This window comes from Carlito syrichta, unplaced genomic scaffold (genome assembly GCF_000164805.1).
Source record: "Carlito syrichta isolate Samal-C Ts95f unplaced genomic scaffold, Tarsius_syrichta-2.0.1 Scaffold314864, whole genome shotgun sequence".
Classification (NCBI taxonomy): domain Eukaryota; kingdom Metazoa; phylum Chordata; class Mammalia; order Primates; family Tarsiidae; genus Carlito; species Carlito syrichta.
The window spans coordinates 34,269-60,600 of record NW_007258960.1 but is presented as its reverse complement, the minus strand read 5'-3'; the positions used below and the strand labels follow the sequence as shown (position 1 = coordinate 60,600).

At 42.7% G+C, this 26,332-nt stretch overlaps 1 protein-coding gene across 4 annotated transcripts in view; it reads right to left on the bottom strand.

Moving 5' to 3' along the window:
• The window catches only part of DZIP1 (DAZ interacting zinc finger protein 1), an 85,304-nt gene that overhangs the window by 32,880 nt on the left and 26,092 nt on the right, over positions 1–26,332 (bottom strand). For 3 of the 4 annotated variants that reach the window (XM_021705971.1, XM_021705972.1, XM_021705974.1), the window contains exons 5-10: positions 24,300–24,422; positions 22,382–22,444; positions 13,871–14,008; positions 13,077–13,128; positions 10,985–11,041; positions 6,335–6,391 (exon numbers count right to left, since the gene is read on the bottom strand). In XM_021705971.1, coding sequence (XP_021561646.1) covers positions 6,335–6,391; positions 10,985–11,041; positions 13,077–13,128; positions 13,871–14,008; positions 22,382–22,444; positions 24,300–24,422 — 490 coding nt within the window. The remainder of the gene's footprint in view (positions 1–6,334; positions 6,392–10,984; positions 11,042–13,076; positions 13,129–13,870; positions 14,009–22,381; positions 22,445–24,299; positions 24,423–26,332) is intronic. The other variant, XM_021705975.1, reaches the window with a different exon arrangement.

Sequence of the window (26,332 nt, the reverse complement as noted above, 5' to 3'; positions counted from 1 at the left end):
ATTGTAGAGATGAGGTCTCACCAAGTTGCCCAGGCAGGTCTTGAACCCGTGGGCTCAGGCAATCCACTCACCTCAGCCTCCCAAAGCGCGGGATTACAGGCAGAGCCACCGAGCCCGGCTACTAATTTCAGTTTTTGAAAAGTCACATAGCTTGTATTTTATCTTACTATATGAAAATGACAAAAATAAGGTTATGAGAAAAATGTTGCCAATCATCACACATATATTTATTAACACCGCAGGCATACTGCAGGAATACACCCATGACTTATTCCTCTAGAGTCAGGATAAAGTGCCAAAGTTCTGACCTGTTTTTTTCTGCAAAGAAGTTCTGGGAGAGGATGGGTTCCTGAACCTGACACCCATAACAAGGGCTGAGGAAGTGAGGATACCAAACCCTAGCTCCCCAAACAAGCAGGCTGACATCCTACATGGGCTTTGTAAAATATCAGTCTAGCCTCTAAATGCTCCGGTTCCCGTTCTGAGCCGAGAACTCTAGGGTGAGTGCTAAAACACTCTGGGGTTTGAGTCTCCAGTGAACTTGCCAGTGGTTTCCAGAAAATCCCTATGTCAACATCCAGAAGAAAGGCTCCTGGACCTCTTCCTAGCCCTTTTCCCCACTGGCTGACTTCTGACTGGATTTCATCTCCTTACCCTAGAAGCGAACACTTGTCAGTGCGTATTCAGTGGCTTGTGCATCTCTGGATCCTCACAACAGCCCACTGAAGTAGCCATTATTGTTCTCTCTGCTCACCTAAGCCCGTGGCTTCATGAGTTCAGGAGGCTACAAATCCAGACTGTCTGCTTCCAAGTCCAGGCTCTTGGACACGAAGCAATGATGCCTCCCTATTGGCGCTTGCTGGGCTTATCTTCCTGACTTCTCCAAATGGCACCACTGTCCACTCATCATCAAAGCTCACCACACTCTGACATGTCCCTGGCCCTGGCTCACAATCATTTGCTCAACCTTTTCACCAATTCCACTAAAGCTTTTCCGTTCATTCCCTCTTCTCTGGTCTCCTCACCACAACCCCGACTCCCAGGGGAGGAATCTCATGTCCACAATCACCAAAATCCCCAGCTGGTCTCTCCAGCTTGGACACACTCTAGTTAGTCCAAGTTTCCTGGAGCCCAGCTCTGTAATTCTGCAAGCCAGAACTCAAGAACATTCAGTGGCTACACACGGCCCCCAAAACAACCCTGGACAGCTATAAACCAGCACCCAAGAGCTGCTGTGAATGTCCTCAACCAACCTAATTTCCCTCAGAGCTTTTCTGCATTAACTATGCTCTGCCAAGTAATTACTCTGCACCGTCAATTCACCCCTTGTGCTTTCCTGCTATCTTTTCCTTCTGTCTGCTTTGCCTATGATGCCATCCCGGCATGCTCACCTCCCACTCAGCTCAAATGGCCAAATGCCAGCTGCTCCAGGAAGTCTTCCCAGAGTCCCCCAAATGGAGAAAATCTCTCCCTTGCCTGGATACCCGTTTTGTTTATCATAGTTCTCACCTTACACCATATTACAAGCATTTGGTCTCCATTATAGACTGTAAGTTCCTTAAGGATATACTTTGGTTTTGATTCATTTCTGTATCTCTCTCGTGCCTTGCACAAGGGAATGGCCCGTAACTATTGCCCAGGAGTCCATGAAGAAAGGAAGGCAGGAATGGAAGGATCACTCCTGGAAAAATGATATAATTACAAGTGGCATGTTAACACCTCTCTAGGAAGCATTCACTAAAGACTCTCCTGATGCCCCAGATGAGGGACTAATATCCAGAATCTACAAAGAACTCAAGCAACTCAACATGAAAAAAATAAACAACTCCATTAAGAAGTGGGCAAAGGATGTGAATAGACACTTCTCAAAAGAAGATATACAAGCAGCCAACAAACATAAGAAAAATGCTCAACATTACTAATCATCAGAGAAATGCAAATTAAAATCACAATGAGATATCTTCTCATACCAGTCAGAATGGCTATCATGAAAAGGTCAAACAACAACAGACTTGGCATGAATGTGGAGAAAAGTGAACTCTCAATACACTGCTGGCGGGAATGCAAAATAGTACAACCTCTATGGAAAACAGGGTGGAGATTTCTCAAAGAACTAAAAACAGAACTACCATTCGACCCAGCAATCCACTACTGGGAATTTTTCCAAAAGAAAAGAAATCATTACGTAAAAACGACACCTGCATTTGTATGTTCATTGTAGTATAATTAACAACAGCAAAGTCATGGAACCAACTCAAGTGTCCATCAACAGTTTACTGGATTAAAGAAAATGTGGTATATAAGCACCATGGAACACTACACAGTCATAAAAAAAGAACAAAATCATGTCCTTTGCCACAACATAGACGGAACTGGAGGCCATTATCCTAAGTGAACTAACTCAGAAACAGAAAACCAAACACCACATATTCTCACTTATATGTGAGAGCTAAACAATGGTTCTCATGGACATTAAGATGAAAATAACAGACCCTGGGGACAACCAAAAGGGGAAGGTGGAAAGGGGCGAGGGCTCAAAAGCTACCTGTTGGGTACAATGTTCACTATTTGGGGAATGAGGGACACCAGAAGCCCAAACCCCACCAGTACACAATATGCCCAAGTAACAAACAATGCATGTGTACCCCCAAATCTAAATTTTAAATTTTAAATAAAAAAGAAAGATGTCCTGAAAGCTTCCAGAATTGACAACTAGGAACTACAGTCAGCACATTCAAACATCTCCCCTTGTGATTGTGCAAGCATGGCCACCTGACAGGGATCAGACCCATTCTTGTTCAGAAGGTGGAATGCCGCTACACTGAGGCTTCCTTTCAATGGTCTCCATTTCCATTTCTGCAACACTGTTTGGGCCAGTGGTGTCTAAGATGGTGTCATGTATTCGCCAATAAACTGCTGCTTGAACTGATGGGCTATGTTAGATTTACTTTGAGAGCCAAATAGAATAAAGTCAAATAAAAATGTTTCCGCCTTTTGAAAGTCGTGACAGGCTTAAAGGCTCAGGGCAGCTTTCTCATTCTTAACTTCCAGTTTTTGTGGCCTTTGTGCTAGCTATACGATTAAAGTCAGGCATACATAAACCCCTCTCAATTTATAGACCAAATTAAAGGAGAGCTTTACATGTAGGCAGAACTTACCAGTGACCACAGAATTTAGGAAAAAAAAATGATTTTGCATACTCACTGCTAAAGGACAACGGTCATTTTACCTTATCACTCAATAAGGGGGCCATGTTTTCAGGCCAGGCAACTGAAGCAATTGGCATAGGGGTCCGTTCATCAACAACAAAGTACACTTTATTTTCTGAGAGTTGTAATACCACTCTGTAGCCACAACCTCATGAGCAAAGTGTTCTCCAGTGGTGAAAATACTACTAAAAATGTCTTGGAGGTTTTTACCAGGAAAAACTTACAGAGGTGGATAGCAATTCAGCATAATTGTTTATTTTTTGCCAGAAAACATGTTTCATCCTATCGACTGCCTTAGAAATCAGAACTTACTGTCTAGAATGTTCAGCTTATATAGCAAAGTCACAAGCCCAGGAATTATTGGAGTTCCCATTTTTACCTACCTCAGGACAGAAGGGCTGGCCATGTTGGCTCCCGGCAGCTCAGTGAGTCCCTTTCACACATTGCCCTCCTCTGCAGGGGGCAGCCCACCCTCTCCTTGGGGCCGCCCCTGTCTGATGATGGACCAATGCAGGGGGCAACAGTCCATCCACCTCAGTGGAGGACAATCCGCAGTACCTATTCTGGTTCTGCAGTTCTCAAGCAGGGTTATCTGAGGTCTCCACCACAGCTGTGTCTGGGTTCAGCGTCCCCTTTGCCCAGTCCTGCTTCCCTCACAGGTGCTGTCCAAGGGCACCCTACAGTACACCTCCCGCCTGTAAACCTCTGTTTCCCAGGAAACCTGACGTAAGATTTAATCATGACACTTTTCATGGTGAAGAACCTTAACAGAGCCCAGCGCAGCAGCTCATGCCTGTAATCTAGTACTTTGGGAGGCCAAGGTGGGAGAACTGCTCGAGCCCCGGAGTTTGAGACCAACCTAGGCAACATAGCAAGACCTCATCTCTATTTTTTTTTTTAAAAAGCAAAAACTAGCTGGGTGTAGTGGCACACGCCTGTAGTCCCAGCTACTCAGGAAGCTGAGGCAGAAGGATCACCTGAGTCCAGAAGGTCGAGGTTGTGGTAAGCTGTGATCACACCACTGTACTCCAGTCTTGGTGATGGAATGAGACTCCGACTCAAAAAAAGAACCTCTACAAGCTTTGAGACGGAACAAAGAACGGAGGGTAATTGGACTAATTAACATTCGGCAATCCCTGATTAACCTCACTGCTCCTCACCACCCAGGGGGAGCTGGCCTGGCAGGGAGGGGGATGTTGGTGGGCCCTGGCCAAGTCTCCTCCTAGCTCTTGCCCACTGAGATGCTCACAAATCAGCTTTGATCCACATCCAAGGGCTGTGGGCTCCATGCCAGGTCTGACTGGTATTTAAAATTAGCATTTCAATCCCAGCAGATGCCAGGAAGGGGGCATGACTGATTTGTGAAGCTCTGAGCCAATCAGGGCAAAGTCCATGTGGAACACGTGCTTTAGAAATGATAGCTTTGTCAAGACCCTTGAATTAAACCCCAGACAGCTTATCATACCTACTCGGTATGTCCCTCATTTTAAAGCAAAAATATACAACAAAGAAAATATGGACCTTGCATAGTATCATAGAGAAGGCTAACAATAACAACGTTTTGAAAAAAGTAAAATAAACCAAAATGCACTGTTGAAGTCCAAGAGAAGTGGCCAGCAATGCTTTGCAGAAATCAACCCTAAAAAGGCAACAGATATTAGACTGTACATAAACTAATATGAACAGAAAATGATTGCCATAGATAATTTTCTTGTATATTCAATACTAAAGAAAATGTATACATCCAACATACATCTTATCTATTACTGGCCCAAAGGGAAAAAACTGTGTACTCTAAACAGTTGTAAATAAGAATATTCAATATGTGGAGAATTTATACGTTACATATTGTGATCACATACTCTAGAAAATTGGTCCACTTCAAATGATCTTAGAAAAAACAAATAAGTTGTAATAAACACTTCATGAGTCAGTAAAAAGGATCGGGATTTTTTTCCAAAGATCTTCACACATATGAAGACAAAATGTCACAACAAAATGATCATTTAGATCATGGATTTAAGTCTAACTTTTCAGTCGAATCTTTTCTTTCTTTTTTTTTTTTTTTTTTTGAGTTGGAATCTCACTCTGTCGCCCAGTCTGGAATATAGTGACACACTCAAGGCTATGGCAGTCTTCACCAACTGGGCTCAGGCGATCCTCCACCTCAGCCTTCCAAGTAGCTGGAATTGTAGGTGTGCACTACTACACCTGGCTAATTTTTTGATTTTTTTGTAGAGACGATGTCTTGCCAAGTTGCCCAGGTTGGTCTCGAACTCCTGGGTTGGGGCAAGCCTCTTACCTCTGCCTCCCAAAGTTCTGGGATTACATGCACGAACCACCACGCCCAGCTGAATCTAACCTTTTAATAAGTCAAAAATGAAAGTGAAGTGAAGTAATAGTTAGATCCCCAGGCATTTGTAAGTGCAACAGGGAAATGATGGTCCTCCTTCCATCTTCATTCATTTGTAAAATACAGCAAACCACAAGAAAACATCATATTTTAAAACATACTGTGAAAACTTTGCGTACTTTGATTGTATAAATGGTGAAATATGGCCACAAATATCCACCCCATCTATTGGTTTACATAATAATTAACCCCTTTTGATCTGGTCCAAGAACTGAATCCTGGCAGTGATTTCATCCAGTGGTTCCTACTTATTTCCTTTGGTTTCCATCACATGTCTTCTCTAGATTTTCCCAGCCAGCTGTTGAAGTTGTTTGTTTAGAAAAAGGTGACCTGCTCCCACACTGAAAGTTAAAAAAACAACCACCTATGCCCTGCAGCATGTGCTGGTTGGCTGGTCAAGTAGCAGGTCACTCTCATTCTAGCCCAATAACCACTACTGTCCACAAAAATCATAAATAAAGTACTATTCAAGGTTAAAAATCTCTGTTTGTGAGTCCAGCTTCATACACATTTTATAAGTTTTGACTCTTGTAGGTATGTTCAGTGTACAACAGTATTACACATGAAGACTGCAGTTTTAATAACTGTTTTGCAATCACTATAATGTTTCCTATTTTACATAATTACCCCCACAGAAGCACTTTCGGTTAATAAGTTATCTAACTCAGGGTAGCAACTGCACATAAAACTCTGACTTACTGCTGAAACTTACCATGTGCCATAGTTAGACTTGATTTAGCTTCCAAAGTCTGCGGGGCTGGAGCATTAACTGAAACAGCATAAAAAGGAAAAAGCTCATCGTTTCCATAATTAAAACATAAGCATCCAGACATGATGACAACCAAAGATTCCTCTACTTAGACAAGATATATAAAGACCATAAGGGACGAGTATTTCAAGTGACAAAGACATTACACAACTAACCTACACTAATTTTTAATAACAGCTTTATTGAGATAAAATTTCCCTTTAAAAATATACGATTCAGTGGTTTTCAGTATGTTCGCAGAGCTGTGTAACCATAACTACAATCTAATTTTACAACATTTTCATCACCACCACCCCCAAAATACCTGTACCACCTATTAGCCATCACACCTCATTTCTCACCCCCTACACAGCCCAAGACAACAATTAATCTACTTTCGGTCTCTACGAATTTGCCTATTCTAGACATTTCACATAGTAAATGAAATCATGTAATATGTGGTCCCTTGCACCTAGCTGTCTTTACTCAACATCACGTTTCAAGGTTCATCCATGTTCTAGAATGTAGGCTATCAGCATGTATTTTTATGGCCAAATTCCACTGCATGAACCGACCACATTTTATTTATCTATTCATTAGTTGATGGACACGTAGGTTGTTTTCCACTTTTTGGTTATTATGAATAATGCTGCAGTGAACATCTATGTACAATGCAGGGGTCCTGCCCCTGCAGGGATCGGAGGTCTCTGGCGGTGTGACAGCATCAGCGATTTAAACTGGAGGGATAGATATAAAGAGAAAGAAAGGGGGGAGAAAGAAAGAGACTGGAACTCCTGCTCAAGTGACCAGAAGCCATTTAATGGGTGTAATCCCAGGGCTTTTATCCCCAAACTCTGCAAAGTTATTATCACAGGAACTCCTGCTGTTATGGTTACACAAAAGGTAGCATGTACCTTTCACATGACCAGGTCCAGGTGCACAGAGGACACCCCCCACTCTCAAGCAGATGTATTTTTTAAACATGAAGAAAAACATGAAGTTCTTATCCAGTTTCTATGTACCCTTGTTTATAGCTACATAACATCGTTCAATACTTACACCTAAAACCAACATAATGATATATTGTCTTTTACTATTCTATGCTAATTCAGACTGGTTTCTATAAAACAGTTGGTGCCATGGTTACTCTCTCCTAGCACCAGCAGGCCTAATACAAACTTCACTGGCCCCCCCTAAATCAAACTGAACTAACCACACTTCTACAATAAAATGGTTACTAAAATTTTCTTAGTCTATATAAACTATTTTCTAAAACCTGTATCTATAAATTTCTGAAAGTCACATCAAGAGAACCTGTGACCTGTACTAAGGCTCCTCAATGTGACTCAAAGTCAAACTTAAACTGTGATAAAGCAAAAGACCATAAGCCGTGGAAAATGGGAACAATAGACTCCCAGGTTTAGCTGTGTACGTTTCGGTCTCAAGAGTTTTCTGTTAGAGCCAACTAGAGCCTTTCCTGATAGCTTGTGCCAAATAAAAAAAGAGAGAGAAAATGGGTCAACAGCTCCCAAATACATCCTAGTGGTCTCGGGGTCAACGGCCCTTCCTGATCCCTAACACTCAGTAGGCCTCTGTGGCTGGCTCCCAACAGTACAATAAACCTTTTTTTTTTTTTTTTTTTTAAGAGACAAGGTCTCATTATGTTGCCCAGGCTGATCTCGAACTCCTGGACTCAAGCAATCCTCCTGCCTCCACCTCCCAAAGTGCTGGGATTACAGGAGTGAGCCATTACATCTGTCCTATAATAAATCAATTTTGAAAAGTACTTTAATCACTGGGCTGGAAGACACCATGCAAATGTATTAATTTAGCTACAGCTTTGAGGGAAGGGTTTACCCAATTTAAGTAAGACTGCATGCTATTTTAAATTTCTCAGAAAATTAGTATAGCCTCCCTTCCGATATTTGACAATTCTAACCTGAGAGTCCTATCTGGACTATTTATTTGTCCAGTTTGTTTCCACTAACAATACTGATCTGTTAATTTACTACCACTTTTTCTATATTATTAAGATAAACTTTTAATTTTAAACCTGTCCTGAAAAATACTGACCACAAACCTCAGCTGCCTCCATAGGCATACATTTTTTTTTTTTTTGTCTTTACAATGGTGACTGGTGAAATGCTAAACTCCTATGTTTGTAAATTGCTAATAATTTGGAAATATGGCCTTCAAACCCACTTGCAACTTATATGATCTAGATCAAGGTTTGGCAAACTACCGCCCACTGGAACACAGCCAAGACCATTCACTTAAGTATTGTGTATGGCTGATTCTGCAATTGAACAGCAAAGTTGAGTAGTTGTAAAACAGGCCATCTAGTCTGTGAAGCCTAAAATAGTCATCATCTAGCCATTTACAGAAGAAAAAAAAAAGAACATTAACAACCCCTGATCTAGGTATTATTCCAGTTATAGAATCAAAGGATCTGATCTCTCTAAAATTGATCACAACAGTGTCTTCTTCCTAAACTACAGAATTCACTCCCATATTATGGAAGGGTAGTAAATCAGGTCTGGAATGACTGACTAGCATCTAAATCACCAAGGGTACAGACTGGTAGGGTCAACTATATCTGCCTTACATTAGGCACTACAAATTCTTCATTTTACTGGTTATTCGTCTGATTATTTATTGCACAGCTCCTAAATTGTCTTTCACTGTATGATTTCTTTTTTTTTTTTTTTATTGTAGGGATGAGGTCTCGCTGCCCAGGCGGGTCTTGAACCCGCGGGCTCAGGCAATCCACTCATCTCAGCCTCCCAAAGGCGTGAGATTACAGGCTGAGCCACCGAGCCCAGCTTGTCTTTCACTTTATGATTTACATTTTCTGACTTTAAACTTTAGAGTGCGTGTGTTTTCTTTTAAGTGATGAGAACGTCCCTCTTCCCTGCCGTCATCAGAACCTTGATTCTTAAATCCTTTTCCACGCTGGGAGGATGAACGGGGACATGCCAGCCACCCTCTTGCCTATTTGTCATGAAGCATGAACGCCCCATGTGTGAAGGGATTCCTACATACAGGTCAATAGACCTATTTTTTTTTCCTGGAATGTTCTAAAGCCAGTGGCATACAAATTTTTTGACCATATGCCCCAATCAGTAAAAGATATCCTTGACATACACATTCATTTAAATAAATTTTACATATATGATAATACAAATACCAAGTACTAACTTTAAAACACAAAAGTTTGAAAAACTTAAAAGGATGAACTTTTTAATAAAAAAAAGAACTTCTAATAATTTCTTTCCCATATTCCAATAGATATTTTTGCATACCCCATTTGAAGAAAACCACCCTAACTCAATATAACCTTGGTATTTTTGCTTCTTGCTTGTATATTTGGGTTTATTCAGCTGATGAAGATTAAAGATTTTTTTTGTTCAAATTATGTAGTCTTGAACCTTTCAGTTCTTCTCTGAAATGTGTTTTTTTTCCTCTTTATTTCATAAGATATGAGTGCAACTTCTCCTCCTCAACCCACTCTTGGCACTTAAAATCCCTCTTCCCTCCCACCACTTCAGCTTCAAGAAGCAACATCTGAGGCTTCGAGAAGCACCTGAGAAGTCTGGATGGTTAAAATTATCAGTATTGGCTGGGCATGGTGGCTCATACCTGTAATCCCAGCACTTTGGGAGGTGGAGGTGAGAAGACTGCCCGAGCCCAGGGGTTCGAGACCAGCCTAGGCAACATGGAGGGACCTCATCTGTATAATAAATTTTTAAAAAATTAGCCAGACGTGGTAGCATGCACCTATAGTTCCAGCTATTTGAAAGGCTGAAGCAGAAGGATCGCCTGAGTCCAGCAGGCCGAAACTGCCGTGAACATGCTCATGAATGTCCTTTGGTCACTACACAGGCCTCTCGTGATTCCTGGGCCCAAGTAAGTGGTGTCATCTCTCCGTGGCCAGCATGAGTCCACAGTACCCTCATGGTCAGATCCCTGTACGCATGGCATGTCTACCTGTCCCCTTGTGATCACCATCGCCCCTCCCTTACTTTCTCCACTCACACTTCTTTCCTCTCTCTTGCTCTTTCCTAAATGGAAGTAAAAATAATTCCACTATTTAACTATTATTTTAAAAAAATCTGTCCATTTCTAAACTGCAAACATTGTGTGTTTTTGGTCTGCTGCTGAATCTTGACAGCTGTGGGAGATGAGACAAGATGGTCAAGCTGATTACAAACAGGGACATATAGGACAGCTGTTCAAAGCCTGCGGCCGCAAGCATCTCAACAGACCCAAAACATGAAGGCCACCACATGGAGTCACATCGCTGCACAGAGCATGACTTTGGGAAATCTAAAACTATAACCTGGAGTGATCCCCCCAAATTTTTAGTCATTCCTTTTTAGATAACTTGCAAAACAGTAGCAATGGCTAATCAAAATCACCACAAAATCACACGGACAGTTACAGTCTTGAGTTTTAGAACTAGGTCAAAGGTAAGAATCTAAATACATCACTGACGCAATCTCTAAATACATTGGTTTTGGAAGAACAGTCTCTAAAAATAGTAACTAAAAGTCATGTTTTGTTTTAGCATTTTAAGGTTACCTTCAGAGCCCTGAACCTATTATAGAAACTTACTAGGTACAGCTGGGGCAGCTGGCTTAGATTCAAAAGTTTGCCAGGCTAAACGAGTCCCTGAAATGACAAAAAAAAAAAAAAATTAATTAACAAAAAAAAATTACAAGCTATGAATTAAATGTTGATAGCTCTTATCCTAATTTTCTATTCCAGAAAAATAATGAATGAAATGTACCAAGATATAATGCCTCATTCAAAAGAATAAATGTTGAACATAAATCTTCTTAAAGTTAAATTTTTCCTAGAATTGCTTTTCAGTCAAATATTTATGATACCTAAGTGATTATACAGGTATTCCCTCCTACCTGAGCTCCTGCTATTTAAAGAGAAGTTAAAAGGAACCACAAATCCTCTTTCCCCAACCCTCATCTCAAAACAAGAGGGAGGAAACCCAGTTCATATACCCTGGTACCAATCCCTAGTTGGCATCCTTCAAGAAGACAAAGATTCCCTCACAACCTGAGACATGCAGCAACCAAGACTGGAATCACTGGGAAGACCAGGCAGAAGGCAACTTTTAGGGAACTATGAGAACCTCAGCCTGTGGCTATTAGTCTCCTTTCTGATCTATCACTAATTTTTTTTTTTTTTTTTTGAGAAAGGGCCTCATCCAGCCCAGGATGGAGTGCAGTCGCACTATCTTAGCTCACTGCACCCTTGAAATCCTGGTCTCAATAATTTCTCCTGCCTCAGCCTCTTGAGTAACCAGGCCTACAGGTGCATGCCACCACATTCAGCTAATTTTTGTCATACTTTGTACAGACAGGGCTGCAATATATCCCCCAGATTGGTCTCAAACTCTTGGCCTCAAACAATCCTCCCACTTCACTTCATTCAGTGTCTGCATGATATACAGGTGTGAGCCACCACAACCCACCCTAGTCTAGCTCTTGAATGATGCAGAAATGGGTGGGCTACCAATAGTAGCATCTTTTGTATACTCCTCCCCATACTTAGAACAAATCTTTAACTCCCAAACTACCACAATTGAGACTAACACAGCAAGCCTTTACAGCACTTTAGAATAATTAAGAGTTTAATAATAACACCCGGCCGGGCACAGTAGCTCAAGCCTGTAATCCCAGCACTTTGGGAGGCCGAGGTGAGAGGCCTGCCTGAGCCTGCAGGTTCAAGACACACCTGGGCAACATGATGAGACCTTGTCTCTACAATAAGTCAAAAAATTAGCCGGGCATGGTAGTACATGCCTGTAGTTCCAGTTACTTGGAAGGCTGAGGTGGAAGGATCACTAGAGCCCAGCAGGTTGATGCTGGGGTGGCTGTGAACATGCCACCGCACTTCAGCCTGGGTGATGGAATGATACTCCAACTCAAATAATAATAATAATAATACCTAACTCTAATGAGGGCTTAACAAGTGTACTTCATGTGCATTGTGCCATTTAATCCTCATAACAAACCTATGATGTAGTTACTATCTGCTATGGTTTGCATGTTCCCTACAACATGCTAAAACTTGAAATGTAATTGCCATTGTAACAGTGTTATATGGCAACAGTGGTGGGAGTGAGTTCCTGATAAAAAGTATTAGCTTATCCCTATTTCCCTCTCTGTCTGGCCATCCTTTGCCATGGGATGATCCTCGCCAAATACCGGCGCCATGCTCTTGGACTTCACAGCCTCCAGAAACTGGTTCCTTATAAAGTTTCTGTGGTATTCTATTATAGCAGCAGAAAACAGATTAAGACACTATTAATATTCCCAATTTAGAGCTGAGAAAATTGAGGCAGAGATTCACAGAACTATTAAGTGCCAGACATAGGAGTTGAACCTGGTCTGCCTCCAGATCCTGTGCTTTGAATCACACAGATGTCCTACAGCATATAAAATAAGAGGTAAATGGTTACCGAACAAGTATTATGTGCATAATAGTATTCTGATTTAAAAATGAAACCATTAAATGATAGTTTAGATTTTTGAAACTCTTCAACTTTCTGGGTAACAGATCTCCCAAATTAAAATAATAAGCGGAATGCCATCTTAGCACACATAAACCAGCATGGCCCACGTTCTGACCCAGAACAGTTAGGGAGGCCCCCAGTCACTCCAGTCCTGGGAACCTGTCCACATACCTTTGGGTTCACGGACAGTGTTTAATGATTGTTTACTGGTAAAATCTTCAATCTGCAAAGAAAAACAGTCTTCTAGTGATATAAGTTTGAAACTAGACAGGGACATATTGGATAAGGGACATATAGTCTTATTAGTAAATTAACCTTTTCACTAAATCATCCAAAGACATAGGATATAGACTTCAAAAGCATAAAAGTAAAAGTTTTATAAAAGTAGCATTTGAATTTGGCTGCTTCTCAAAGTAATTACACAACTCTTATCTACCTTCAAATAAAATTAATCTTGAATTCTATCTGAATATATCTGCTCTACAGTATTTTTAAAAACCTCTTAGCCAGGCTCGGTGGCTCAGCCTGTAATCCCACACCTTTGGGAGACTGAGGTGAGTGGATTGCTTGAGCCCGTGGGTTCGAGACCCGCCTGGGCGGCGAGACCTCATCTCTACAATAAATAAAAAAATCAGCCAGGCGTGGTAGCGCATGCTTGTAATTCCGGCTACTTGGAAGGTTGAGGCGGAAGGATCGCTGGAGCCCAGCAGGCGAGGCTGCGGTGGCTGGGAGCGGCCACTGCACTCCAGTCTGGGCAACAGAGTGAGACTCCAACCCAAAAAAAAAAAAAAAAACCTCTTAAAATTTTATTTAATTGCATTTATTTTTACAAGCAATCACAATGGGAAAAATATTCCACCTTCTTTATCTTATACCACTGACAAATGCTCTAAACTAAAAACACATGTTCATGGATAAACTATGTTACTTAAAGAATCCCAGTGCCGAGGTCACGCCAGACCCACCTGCTGTCTCTGAGTTTTAATCAGCTCATTCTGCTCCTGGACTCTCTGTTCCAGCTCATCTATTCTTTTCTTGTAGGAATCTCTTGTACTTAGATCATCTGTCACTGAGGTTCGGAGTTTCTCTATATGTGACAGGAGCTGGAAAAAAATTAAGAGTCATCCATCTACAAGCTCCATGTAAAATGTTTTCATTCTACAGATGTTAGGTACATGTTCTCCCTTCTTTGCTGGCCTTGTGATATCCATGCACATCAGGTCGTTGAATAAATCTTTCCTTCTGTATATCCAGGTGCTGGCCATGCTAGGTGCTTCCTTTGTGTTCCCAGTGAGCTCACGACCCAAGATAGATAACACTGATAATGTGAGCAGATGAGCAGAGCAGAGCACATTACATAAATTGACATGTGAGGAGCAACATTAAAGGATTTGGGCTTCTCCCACAGAGCGACTCTGACTTGTCACACCACATTTCTCATGCAGTCCTATCCTTCATACATCCGCACGGGCCATCCTGGGCCAGAGGGCGCATCTTAATTATTATTATTTTTTTGAGTTGGAGTCTCACTCTGCTGCCCAGGCTGGAGTGCAGTGGCATGCTCACGGCCACCGCAGCCTCGACCTGCTGGGCTCTGGCGATCCTTCCGCCTCAGCCTCGGTGCCACCATGCCCGGCTCATTTTTTATTTATTGTAGAGATGAGGTCTTGCCAAGTTGCCCAGGCTGGTCTCAAACCCGCGGGCTCAGGCAATCTCTCACCTCAGCCTTCCAAAGTGCTGGGATTATAGGCATGAGCCACCGTGCCCAGTCATAATTATTTTTATATTCCCAGCAACTAGCACAATCCTTTGCCCTTAGCAGGTTCTCAGTAAATGTTTCTTAGAAAAGGGTGAGGGGGTGCTGCAGAGTAAAGGAAAAAAGGGAGGAAAAGAAAGACAGAGACGCAGAGAACAGAGAAGTCCCAAATATGCATAGATAAATTTATCGTTAGAGACTTGACATCAGGGAAGATCACATTCTGGACAAAAAGAATTCAGGAAGAATTTGTATCAATAATTTAGGGATTAAATTTGATCTTAAAGCAATTTCAGTAGCTGCTTAAACAGTGGGGGTAAGAAACAAAAAGCTTGGCAATTGGGGCAAAGGACATCCCAAGTCCAAGACCTGGAAGTGAAGACAAGGTGAGGTGATCAAATAAAGGGTGAGAAGTATGTGCATCTGAGGTGAGCGTACAAAAGCACAGAGACCAGAATTTCCTAATTGGTTTACTTTTAAAATTAACACTCACTATGTGGTAGATTGTTAAGCACTTCATCTCATTTAATCCACACCACAATATTGTAGATACATGTTTTGGCCCCATTGTACAGACGATAAAACAAGTCTAGAGAGGGAAAGTAACTGGCCCAAATTCAGGCAGTGGGAGCGAGGCAGAGCCCATATTTGAACTTCCACGTCTAGTTTCAAAGTCAACACTCTCAATCAACATATTTCATGGTCTCACCTCTGAAGTGCTCTGGGCTCCTATGAGGTTAGTCAAACACTGAGTTGAACCAAGTTAGAAAGATTTTCTGAGTGAAACCTTAAAAAGTAGTGGATACTCAGAATTTCCCCCAAAGAGGGCATTGCCAAGGACTTTCACTACATTTTTACACACTCAGTCGGGTTTAGTGGCTCACATCTATAACCCCAGCTCTTTGAGAGGCCAAGGCAGGAGGGTTGCTTGAGACCAGCTCAGGCAACTTAGCAAGATCGCATCTCTACAAAAAAATTTTTAAAAAATCAGCTGGGTGTAGTGCCATCCACCTGTAGTCCCAACTACTTAGGGAACTGGGGCGGGAGGATTGCCGAGCCTAGGAGGTCAAGGCTACGGTGAGCCATGATCATGCCACTGCTCTTCAAATTGGGCAACAGAGTGAGAACCCTAATCAAAGAGGAAAAAAAACAACACTTTTACAGAGCTGTGGAAGAGTGGTTCCCAAAGCAGTCTGGGAAACACTGAGCTAGAAAATAGGAGCAAACCAGTAAAAATGCCTGGTTCTGGGTGGCGGTTTAAGATCTTGGTCCTGATCAACAATATGGGAAGTTTTCCTAGGCCTCAGAAGAAGGGGCATAGTAATGTAACTGATGACATCATTTGGATATAGGAATTAAGAATGGACCAGGAAGGCAGAGACAAGTGTTCACTGAGAGAGAACACAGATAGTGTAAGCAAGAGAGCCAGAAATTATTTTAAAAAGGTTGCAGCCCGTGAGCCCATGTTTTGTGATCTACTAAGTCAAATTCTACGCTTTTTTCTCTCCCAATCCACACTACCCCATCCTTTCCTTTCCTTTCTTTACGTGACCATTCTACAACCTCCCAAGTTCTCAAGAGTCTTCTGTTGGGTCAAAAGGGCAGGCCATCGCTTATCTGTGACTCCCTTTGAACTCATACCAATGTTATTTATAAAAAAATAAAGACTGCCAAGAATCTAGGTAAAGCAATAGAAAGCTGGCAAAAGCAACTTCCCCTAAACAGAGAAATACAATATGTGTATTGTGGGAACAGTAGGCACCAATCATGTGGAATAATTAATAGTTAGGTCTCAGGCAGAGATTACTAAACCTGACTGAATTCACCCCTCTGTTAGGGTTTAAGAGAAAAGAAGGGAGAGAAGTAAGCAGCTTCTAAACAGTCAAACCAACAGATGAGGGAACAGCGTAGCCTAGCGGTGGCACAAAAACTCCCGCATTCCCAGAATGTGAGGCACACACCTCGCCGGAACCAGGAAAGGCCTTGCTTTCTTCCTCCATAAGATCAACAGCCAGTCTTTATCTCTGACATACTGCAACTCACATTCTATTCCAGCTGGAAGGCCACTGAAATTCCCACAACTGCCTGGAATACAACAGGCTTTCAATAAATCAGGATGTAAAAAATCACCCCCTACTGAAAAGGAAACCTGAATTCTGTCCCTAAATACCATTGCTAGAAAAGATGCCTTGAAGAATAAATATAGGAACTTTTTTCCTAAGAGACAGGGGTCTCGCTATGTTGCCCAAGCTGGTCTCGAACTCAAATGAGCCTCATACCTCAGTCTTTCAAGTAGCTAGGACCGCAGGTGAGTGCCATCACGTCTGGCTAATTTTAAAATTCTGTACAGATGAAGTTTTGCTATATTTCTCAGGCTGGTCTTCAACTTGTGGCCTCAAGTGATCCTCTCACATCGATATCCTAAAGAATTACAGGTGTGAACCACTATGCCTGGCCAAGACCAGAAACTTGATATAAGAGCAGTGGTTCAAGCCATGGATCCAAAACAGAATAACCTGGGTGGTTTTTGGTTTGTACTTTCCAAAATCCATATGTCTCAGACTTACTGAATCAGAATCCCCGGGAGAGGAGCCGGGCATGTGTACTTTGGAAAAAGAGTCTCAGGTAGTTCTGAAGCACATCTCTGGTTAGGAACTACTATCTTAGAGCATCTGCAGGAAATAGCCTCTGTCTTTACAGAAAAGCATACACTCAAAGCTGTCACTGCCTGTTCTCCCTCCCTTTCCCCCGGAGACAGACAGGCAAGCCAGACAGTCTATGCCCTAGAGTAGAGAGGGCCTGGATTCAAATACTAGAATCCCTGGGCAAGACAGCACCTGTCTAAGTCTCTGTATACTCATCTGTAGCAGTACCTACCTCACAGAAATCTTAGAAAAATTAAGAGAAATATATGGCAACCACAAATATCAATTTATTTCTAAATGCTCCCACGAATCCAGTGATGTGCTGGTTAAGGTTAGCTTTCAAAAAGAAAACAGAAAACCCAAAACAAAACTCTGATTGAGAAGAAATGAGAACACTCGTGAATCAACACAGGCCAGCTTCTGGACACCACTACAGGAACTGTACTGAGGGGCCCCTGTTTTGTTTTGTTTTTGTTTTCTTTTAGAGGAAGAGTCTCACTATGTTGCCCAGACTGGAGTGCAGCGGCATGATCATGGATCACTGTAGCCTCAAACTCCTAGGCTCAAGCAGTCCTCCGGCCTCGACCTCTCAAGTAGCTGGGACTGCAGGCACATGTCACCACGACTGGCTGATTTTTTGTAGAGACAGAGTCTCACTCTTTGGCCCAGGTTTAACGGGGCCCTTTCACTTCTGTGTCACATAGATGGGCAATGGAGAACATTTCTTGCATGATGGAGCCACCTATAGTGCAAAAAACTACCATCCACTGCTCCTGGGCCCTTCATCCTGGCTGCCATAGATAAAACATGCCAGGAGATGAACACCATTGTCCTAAATATAGTCATTGCCATGAGCAACGGCTCCTGGGTCCATGATGCAATCAGTGCCCTCTCACAGACACTGCTTAGACCCAAGACAACGCTTGCAACGCTACTCTTCTGAATTCGACGATTAGCATTTTTCCATCTACGAGAACAAAGCAGAAGGATCCTCTTGTGTTAGACGTCTAGCTATCTTCTGCATCCATTCTGCAAGTATTTAATGAGCGCCAACCACATTTTAGACACATGAGTGGATGCCAGGAAGATGAAATAGAGCCATTCACTCAGAGGGCTAATGATGTGGTTGGAGAGATAGGCAATAAACAAGTCAACACGTAAACAAAAACACCATTTAAAATAGTGATCAGAGCTACATTAGTGAAGTGATGAGAATAATGAAGAGAAGAAACTGCCTATTAATACACAGATGGAGTGACTTCAGGTAACCTGTAAATGGAGGCCAGAGGAAAGTATGGTAGACAGAATTCTCAGCGGGCCCTCCCCCCCCTAATGTATATGTCCCAGGTGATCCAGTCACTTGGGCTGGGTAGAACCTATAACGTGCCTCTCACCAAAAGAATATGACAAAGGTGGTAGGTACTTTGCAGATGCAATCAAAGTCCCTAGCCTGTGAACTCCGAGTTAATGAAAAGATTATTCTGTGTGGGCCTGTTATACTCAGGTGAGTTCTTTTAAAGATGTTCCAGGCCTTTCCTGACGGGGGAGAATGAAAGCAACAGAGAGACCCTCTACACTAGCTGGTCTTGAAGAAGTCAACAGCTGTCGTGTGAACTGCTATAAGGAAGGAGTGGTCTCTGGAAGCTGAGGGGTTGACTCTAAGGAGTTCCAGATGAGAACACAGCCGGGCCAACTATCTGAATGAAATCTGTGAGTCCCTGAACCCAGCCGAATGATGCCTATCCCATGGAAAATAAGAGAAGATATGCATGTCATTTTTTTTTTTTTGAGTCAGAGCCTCACTCTGTTGCCCAGGCTGGAGTGTAGGGGCATACTCACAGCCAACACAGCCTTGACCTGCTGGGCTCAGGCAATCCTTCCGCCTCAGTCTTCCAAGTAGCTGGAACTACAGGTGCGGACTACCATGCCCGGCTTATTTTTTGATTTATTGCAGAGACAAGGTCTCACCAAGTTGCCCAGGTTGGTCTTGAACCCCAGAGCTCAGGCAGTCCTCTCGCCTCGGCCTCCCAAAGTGCTGGGATGACAAGCTTGAGCCATGGCACTTGGCTGAAATGCATGTCATTTTAAACTACTCCGTGTGTGATAATTTGCCACACCGAACAGAAAACTCATACAGAGGGGAAGGAGCTGGCCATGTGAAGAGGAGGTGGAAGGGCTTTCCAGCAGTGAAAACTGTCCATAAAAAGAGAAAAAGGTCAGAATGTGTCAGAAATTACCAGAAGGCAACTGTAGCTGGAAAGAGGAGGTTCAGAGAAAGAGAGGAACCAGTTGAGGCTATAGTGGTGGCCAGCAGCTAGATTACTTTGCCAGCTCTGTGGAAAGCTGATTACAAAAGGGAGACCAGTCCTGGGGCGCTTTTAGAAACGATGGAAGCTCGGTTAAATTCGAAGCAACAGAAATGTACATAAGAACAGAGTTGTGAGGTTTATGCCAACACCTGCGGATGACCTGGTCTTGGGGCTGAGAGACAGGGAGGGAATCAAGATGAGTATCTGGGGGAACCAGGGTGCCATCTGCCACGTCTTGGAAAAATTCAGGAACTTCATCTTAGGCATGTTACATTTGAGAAGCCCATGGAGAGGTCAAATACAAAGCTGGCTACCAGATCTGGAGGTCCGGTGGGTGGTTTAGGCTGAAGAAGTAAACATGGGCATGATCCACACACAGCCCTGACCCCCCTTAAACAAACTATCCCTGTTCTGTCCCTGGGGGATGCTGCATTTATTCCACCCCGATTCCCAGCCCTTATCTGTACGCTCACTTCTACTTCTTTCTTGCTATACAAGCAATTTGGGGGCAGGGGTTGTTTTATATCTCCTTGTCAGCCTTATAAAGTTTTGTATGTAGTAGATGCTCATTAAATATCTCCTGAATTGAATTGCTGCAAGTTTCAATATAAACTACTGTATGAGTGAATATATGTGTATTTGTGTCTGTCTATAAACACTCTAAATTATGTACAAGACTAAATGAGAATATGGATGAAACAGAGGAAAAAATTGTGGTTCCTATTTCCTTTTCTAGCAATGATACAATTTTAAAGGTAGATTGATATCTAACTTTCACATCTAAGTTCCTCAAGAATAGCAGGTGTTTTGTGAAGTTTTTTTTTTAAATAAAGCAGGATTTATTAAGAGGACAGAAAAGCTCCCAGAGTGGGAGGGGACTCGAAGGGATTGCCCGTGAAGTATTTTTAATCTTGTATTTTTTGTTTGCTTTGCTTTCATTTGGCTCTGATACCGTTTACAGGTTTATTTGTTTTTCTTTCTCAGTGTTTGTCCTACTTTGGAGAGATATAAGCTGATAAATTTTGTGATCATCCGAACATTGTTCATCCTAGCTATTATACTTACATATATATATATATTATTATGACCTTTTGCTGTATAACACTGTGCTTGGTACTATACTGAGAAAAGTCATTCTAGAAAATGTACAGAAGAGGAAACATCCTTTGCCATTCAGAAAATGTTTACAAAAGATACTACGGTAAAAACTACAATTTCAAATGAAAAATAAACAGAAGATTTCCTATTTTAAGATCTCAAATACACCTATCTTATGCACTCCTGTAAACACATTTTAATATTTAAATTTCTGATGTCCTCAGGTGAAAGAGAATCGGTGTCATAATTAAATTTTGTTTTCATTAAAGTGATTTTATTTTATTTTATTTTATTTTATTTTTATTTTTTGAGTTGGAGTCTCATTCTGTCACCCAGACTGGAGTGCAGTGGCCGCTCCCGGCCACGGCAGGCTCGACCTGCTGGGCTCCGGTGATCCTTCCACCTCAGCCTTCCAAGTAGTTGGAACTACAGGCACGTGCTACCACACCCGGCTAATTTTTGATTTATTTTAGAGATGAGGTCTCACCAAGTTGCCCAGGCGGGTCTCGAACCCGCGGGCTCAGGCAATCCACTCACCTCAGCCTCCCAAAGCGCGGGATTACAGGCTGAGCCACCAAGCCCGACTCATTAAAGTGATTTTAATGTGAACAGTCCTTTCCTTCATTTAAAAATTATTTACACTGTAGCTCTGTAACGTGAAAAAAATCAGAAATATATACTCAATAATGAATAAATGATTAAATAATTATGATATATCCATAAAATCATCCATGTAGCCATTAAAAATCATGGTATCTATTTCATTTTCTTTTTTTTTTTTTTTTTTGAGTAAGAGTCTTACTCTGTAGCACAAGCTAGAGTGCAATGGCACAATCACGCCTCACCACAGCCACTACCTCGAGGCTCAGGCAACCCTTTCGCCTCTATAAGCATGCTCCATCACACCCAGCTAATTTTTTCTTTTCTTGTAGAGACAAGGTCTCACTTTGTTGCCTAAAGTGGTCTTGAACTCTTGAGCTCAAGCAATCTTCTTGCCTCAACCTCCCACAGAGCTGGGATTACAGGCATGAGCCACCATGCCCGGTCAAAAATTATGATTTCAAAGAATACTTTCAAACACAGGAAAAGGCCAGGACGGTGGCTCATGCCTGTAATCTAGCACTTTAGGAGGTTGAGGCAGGAGGAAAATTTAGGCCCAGCCTAGGCAACACAGCAAGAGCTTGTCTCTATAAAAATCAAAAAGTTAGTCAACCATGGTGGCGCATGCCTGTGATCCCTGCTCCTTGGGCAGCTAAGGCAACAGAATCACTTGTGCTCAGAAGATTGAGACTGCAGTGAGCCGTGATCATGCCTCTGCACTCCAGCCTGGGTAATAGAGTGAGACCCCAACTCAAAAAAAAAAAAAAAGGAAAAGTACTATGATATATTAAGTGAAAAGTGTTTAAACCTATACAGCATAATCCAAATATTGTAAGACTATGTATATATGGGGTTCTATACTTACAGAAATGCAACATATATAGCAAAGAGAGAAAACGGAAAGAAAGTCTAACAAAGTAATAGCAGTGGTTATCTTTGGTACTGGAACTATAAGTAATTTTAATTTTGTTACACATTTTTCCATAAATGTTATTCAGGGTACAAATATTCCCTTTATTGTGAAGAAAAGAAAGACTTCTTTTCCAAAATAACCCATCCTAACCTTACCCGATCCTTCTCTTTCCTGTGTTCTTGATGAAGAACTTGAATTTGAGCTGTCCACTTGCTTTCCTACGAAAGAGTAAAGAAATAGCAATGTATGTGCATCTGTGACAATAAAATCTACACAAAATGGAAGCTTCCTTTTCAGTGGGTACCTATGAAATCCAACCAACACCCTGGTGAAATTTTGGCTAGTATTTTTTAGAACATATATGGTTGAAAATGTTTAGACACATTTGTACCAGGTATTCATCTTTACTATACGGCAGGGATCAGTCAGCAAAGATTTTCTATTTAGGAGGTAACAGTAGATACTGCAGACTCTGGGGGTCAGATGACCCAGGTACAACTATTGTTAGTGGGAGAACAGCCACAGGTAAGAATGGGTGTGATCACGGTCCCATAAAAATGTATTTACAAAATACAGGCTGTAAAATGTATTTACAAAAATTGGGCCAGGCACAGTAGCCCACACCTGTAATGCTAGCACATTGGGAGGCCAAGATGGGAGGACTGCTTGAGCCCAAGACTTCAAGACCAGCCCAGGCCACATAGCCAGACCTCATAGCTACCAAAAAATAATAATAATAATCAAAAAATAATTAGCCAGGTATGGTAGTGCACGCCTATAGTCCCAGCTACTCCCTATAGTCCCAGCTACTCATGAGGCTGAAGAGGGAAGATTGCCTGAGTCCAGGAGATTGAGGCTGCAGTGTGTGGTGATCGTGCCACTGCACTCCAGCTGGGCAACAAAGTGAGACTGACTCAAAACAAACAAACAAACGAAAAACATTTATTTATAAAAATAGGTGCTACTTTGGCAACCTGGGGGGTCAAAAGGATACACCTCACTTCTGAGTCCCTGGGTTCTGAACTGACAACACAGCTCACAGGAAAGACACAGAAGAAATGCAGGTGGGACCTTAGGATTTTATAAGCATGTCCTTCAATTCATGAGTGACAAACTGTGGTCTCCAGCCTGCTGGGAGCAACTGTCAACAGTTTAGTTCAGGACACAGCTCCCGGTCTCCTACCATGTGCCAGGCACCTTGCTGGGCAGGCACTAGCAAGCTAGGAGAAGATTAAGAGACAGACCCTGCTCTGTGCTGGAGGAAAGTGGATGCAGTGAGAGCGACTGAGAATGCCCGTAGAATGTGTATGTGATCAGGTCCCGTTTGGGGAATACAGACATGCTACGGCCCAGAGGTTCAGGAGATGAACTCTCTGGAAGAGGTGCCTCATTCTCATACTGGAGAATGAGAACTGGGGGATGCATGACAGACAAGATGGCACTAGAGCAAAGGCAGGAAGCAGAATGCTGCGTTCTCAGGAAAGCAAAGAATAGTGGGAGATGGCACAGAGTCCAGAGCCTGAAGGACCCTGCGAGCTGGATAAGGATTCTGGACTTCCCTCTATGAAAAATGGAGGGTTGGCTGGGCTTGGTGGCTCAGCCTGTACTCCCAGCACTTTGGGAGGCCAAGGCGAGTGGACTGCCTGAGCCCGCAAGGTTCAAGACCACCCTGGAGAACTTGGCAAGACCTTGTCTCTACAATCAATCGAAAATTAGCCAGGTATGGTAGCAAGCGTCTATAGTTCTGGCTACTTGGAAGGCTGAGATGGAAGGATCACTGGAGCCCAGCGGATCGCCACTGGGGTGGCCATGAGTATGCCACTGCACTCCAGTCTAGGTGTCAGAGTGAAATTCCAACTCAAAAAAAAAAGGAGGGTCACTGAAGGACTTTAGAAAGGACAGGGACATGGGCAGCCTGGCTACAGTGGAAAAGGTGGACTTGAAGGAGGAAAAGACGTGAGTACTGAAGCAAGAAGCAGTGGTCCCTATTTCCAAAATTCACATGCACTGTAAACTACTTCACAAAGCCAAGGAAGGAAGGAAGGCACTGCAGCTGCCGCCCACGTCACACACCTGGTTATGAAGGAGCTGCACCACATTCTGCGAGGGACGGTCTTCTGTAAACTCGTGGGCGTCTTCTAATGTGCCTATGTTGGACTTCACCTGCATACTGCACTTCTGGATTTCTGACAATTGCTGTAAGATAAAATTCAAGATCAACAGTAGAAATGGTAGACTTTTATAAGACATAGTCAGGTGCAGTGGCTCAAGCCTGTAATCCCAGCACTTTGGGAGGCGGAGGCGAGAGGATTGCCTGAGCTCAGGGGTTCGAGACCACCCTGGACAATTTGGTGAGACCTTGTCTCTACAATAAATAAATAACAAAAAAAAAGCCAGGCGTGGTAGCGCACACCTATAGTTCCAACTAGTTGGAAGGCTAAGGCAGAAGGATCGCCTGAGCCCAATAAGTCGAGACTGCGGTGGCTGTGAGCGTGCCACTGCACTTCAGCCTGGGTGACAGAGTGAAATTCTAACTTAAAAAAAAAAAAAGACAAACATAGAATAAAACCAGGGAGCGTGTGGTCATGTATTAAGCCTGACACTCCATGTATTCCCCCCACTTTCCCTTCCCTGTGACTTTACTGGCTTGTTTTTACTGCTTTCTGGTCTTTCCGTCACAATATGTACAGAGTGCCAGCCCGCGGCAACAGAGCAAGACCTCGTCTCTACAAAAAAAAAAAAAATCAAAAAAATAAATTAAAATTAGGTAATCCTCCTACCTCAGTCTTCAAATAGCTGGGACTACAAGCACTTGCCACCACACTTGGCTAATTTTTTGATTTCTTGTAGAGACAAGGTCTCGCCAAGTTGCCCAGGCTCGTCTCAAGACCCTGGGATCAGGCAACCCTCTCTCCTCCACCTCCAAAAGTGCTGGGATTATAGGCATGAGCTACTGCATCTGGTCTTGGTCTTAACATTCTAATCTTAGACAACAAGTCCTTAAGTTTTTGATGGGCACCTAACAGGTGCCAGAAATAGAAGAGCTGGGTGCAGGTTGGGCACGGTGGCTCACACCTATAATTCCAGCACTTTGGGAGGCCAGCCTGGGCAACTTGGCGAGACCTCATCTCCACAATAAATTAAACAATTAGCTGGGTGTGGTGGCTTGTGCCTGTGGTTCCAGTTACTTGGAAGGCTGAAATGGAAGGATCGCCTGAGCCCAGCAGGTCGAGGCTGCGGTGGCCGTGAGCATGCCACTGCACTCTAGCCTGGGCGACAGAGTGAGACTCCGACTCCAAAAAAAAAAAAAAAAAAAAAAGAGCTGGGTGCAGCTGGTTCTTCTGTTAAGATAATTCAGTGAGAGGCCCACACCACTAGGGACATGACGTTTTAATTTTACCCTTCGCTTTTGATGTTATTGTCAAAGTTACAGCAAAAATTCTCAGCAAACCACAGGAAGTAACATGTTAACTTCAAAAATGAAAGACTGGAAACATGCTTCTCTGCTCCTTACCGTGTGGGCTGCTCACAGTGATTTCGTTTCAAAAAAGTGCAGTATGGAAAAGCAGAAAAAACTGTCAAACACTACTTCAGCCAGTTGATCAGGGTCGGCGGCAGCCGTCATAAATCATGTACGTTTATGACATAAGGTCTCAAATGAAACATTCAACTCTACGGCTCCAGCACAAAAGCACCTTAGTTAGAATAATGATCAAGCACAGCTGGGTCCCAGTAAAAGCTCACTTACGGATACCAAAATGCAAACTTCATGAAATTCTCATGTGTCACAAAATAGTCTTTTTTCCCCAACTGTTTAAAAACGTTGAAACCTATTCTTAGTTAGCAGCCCGTACAAAAACAGGTGGCATGCCAGATTTGGTCCATAGGCCGTAGTGGGCCGACCTCAAAATATCCCTGTATTTCTATTTATAAAACTTGTTGGCCCCTAGAGGGAGCTCAAGGATCTTCTCTAAGCTCTCTTCAGTCTTTCCTTTTACCCCAAAGATGACTCAGATCAAACCCACACAGTGAGTAGAGAATTCATAGCGGGAAGATACTGGTTGGCTGCTATTTGAGGAAGAAGTTCAGGTATAGTCTGTGCATGC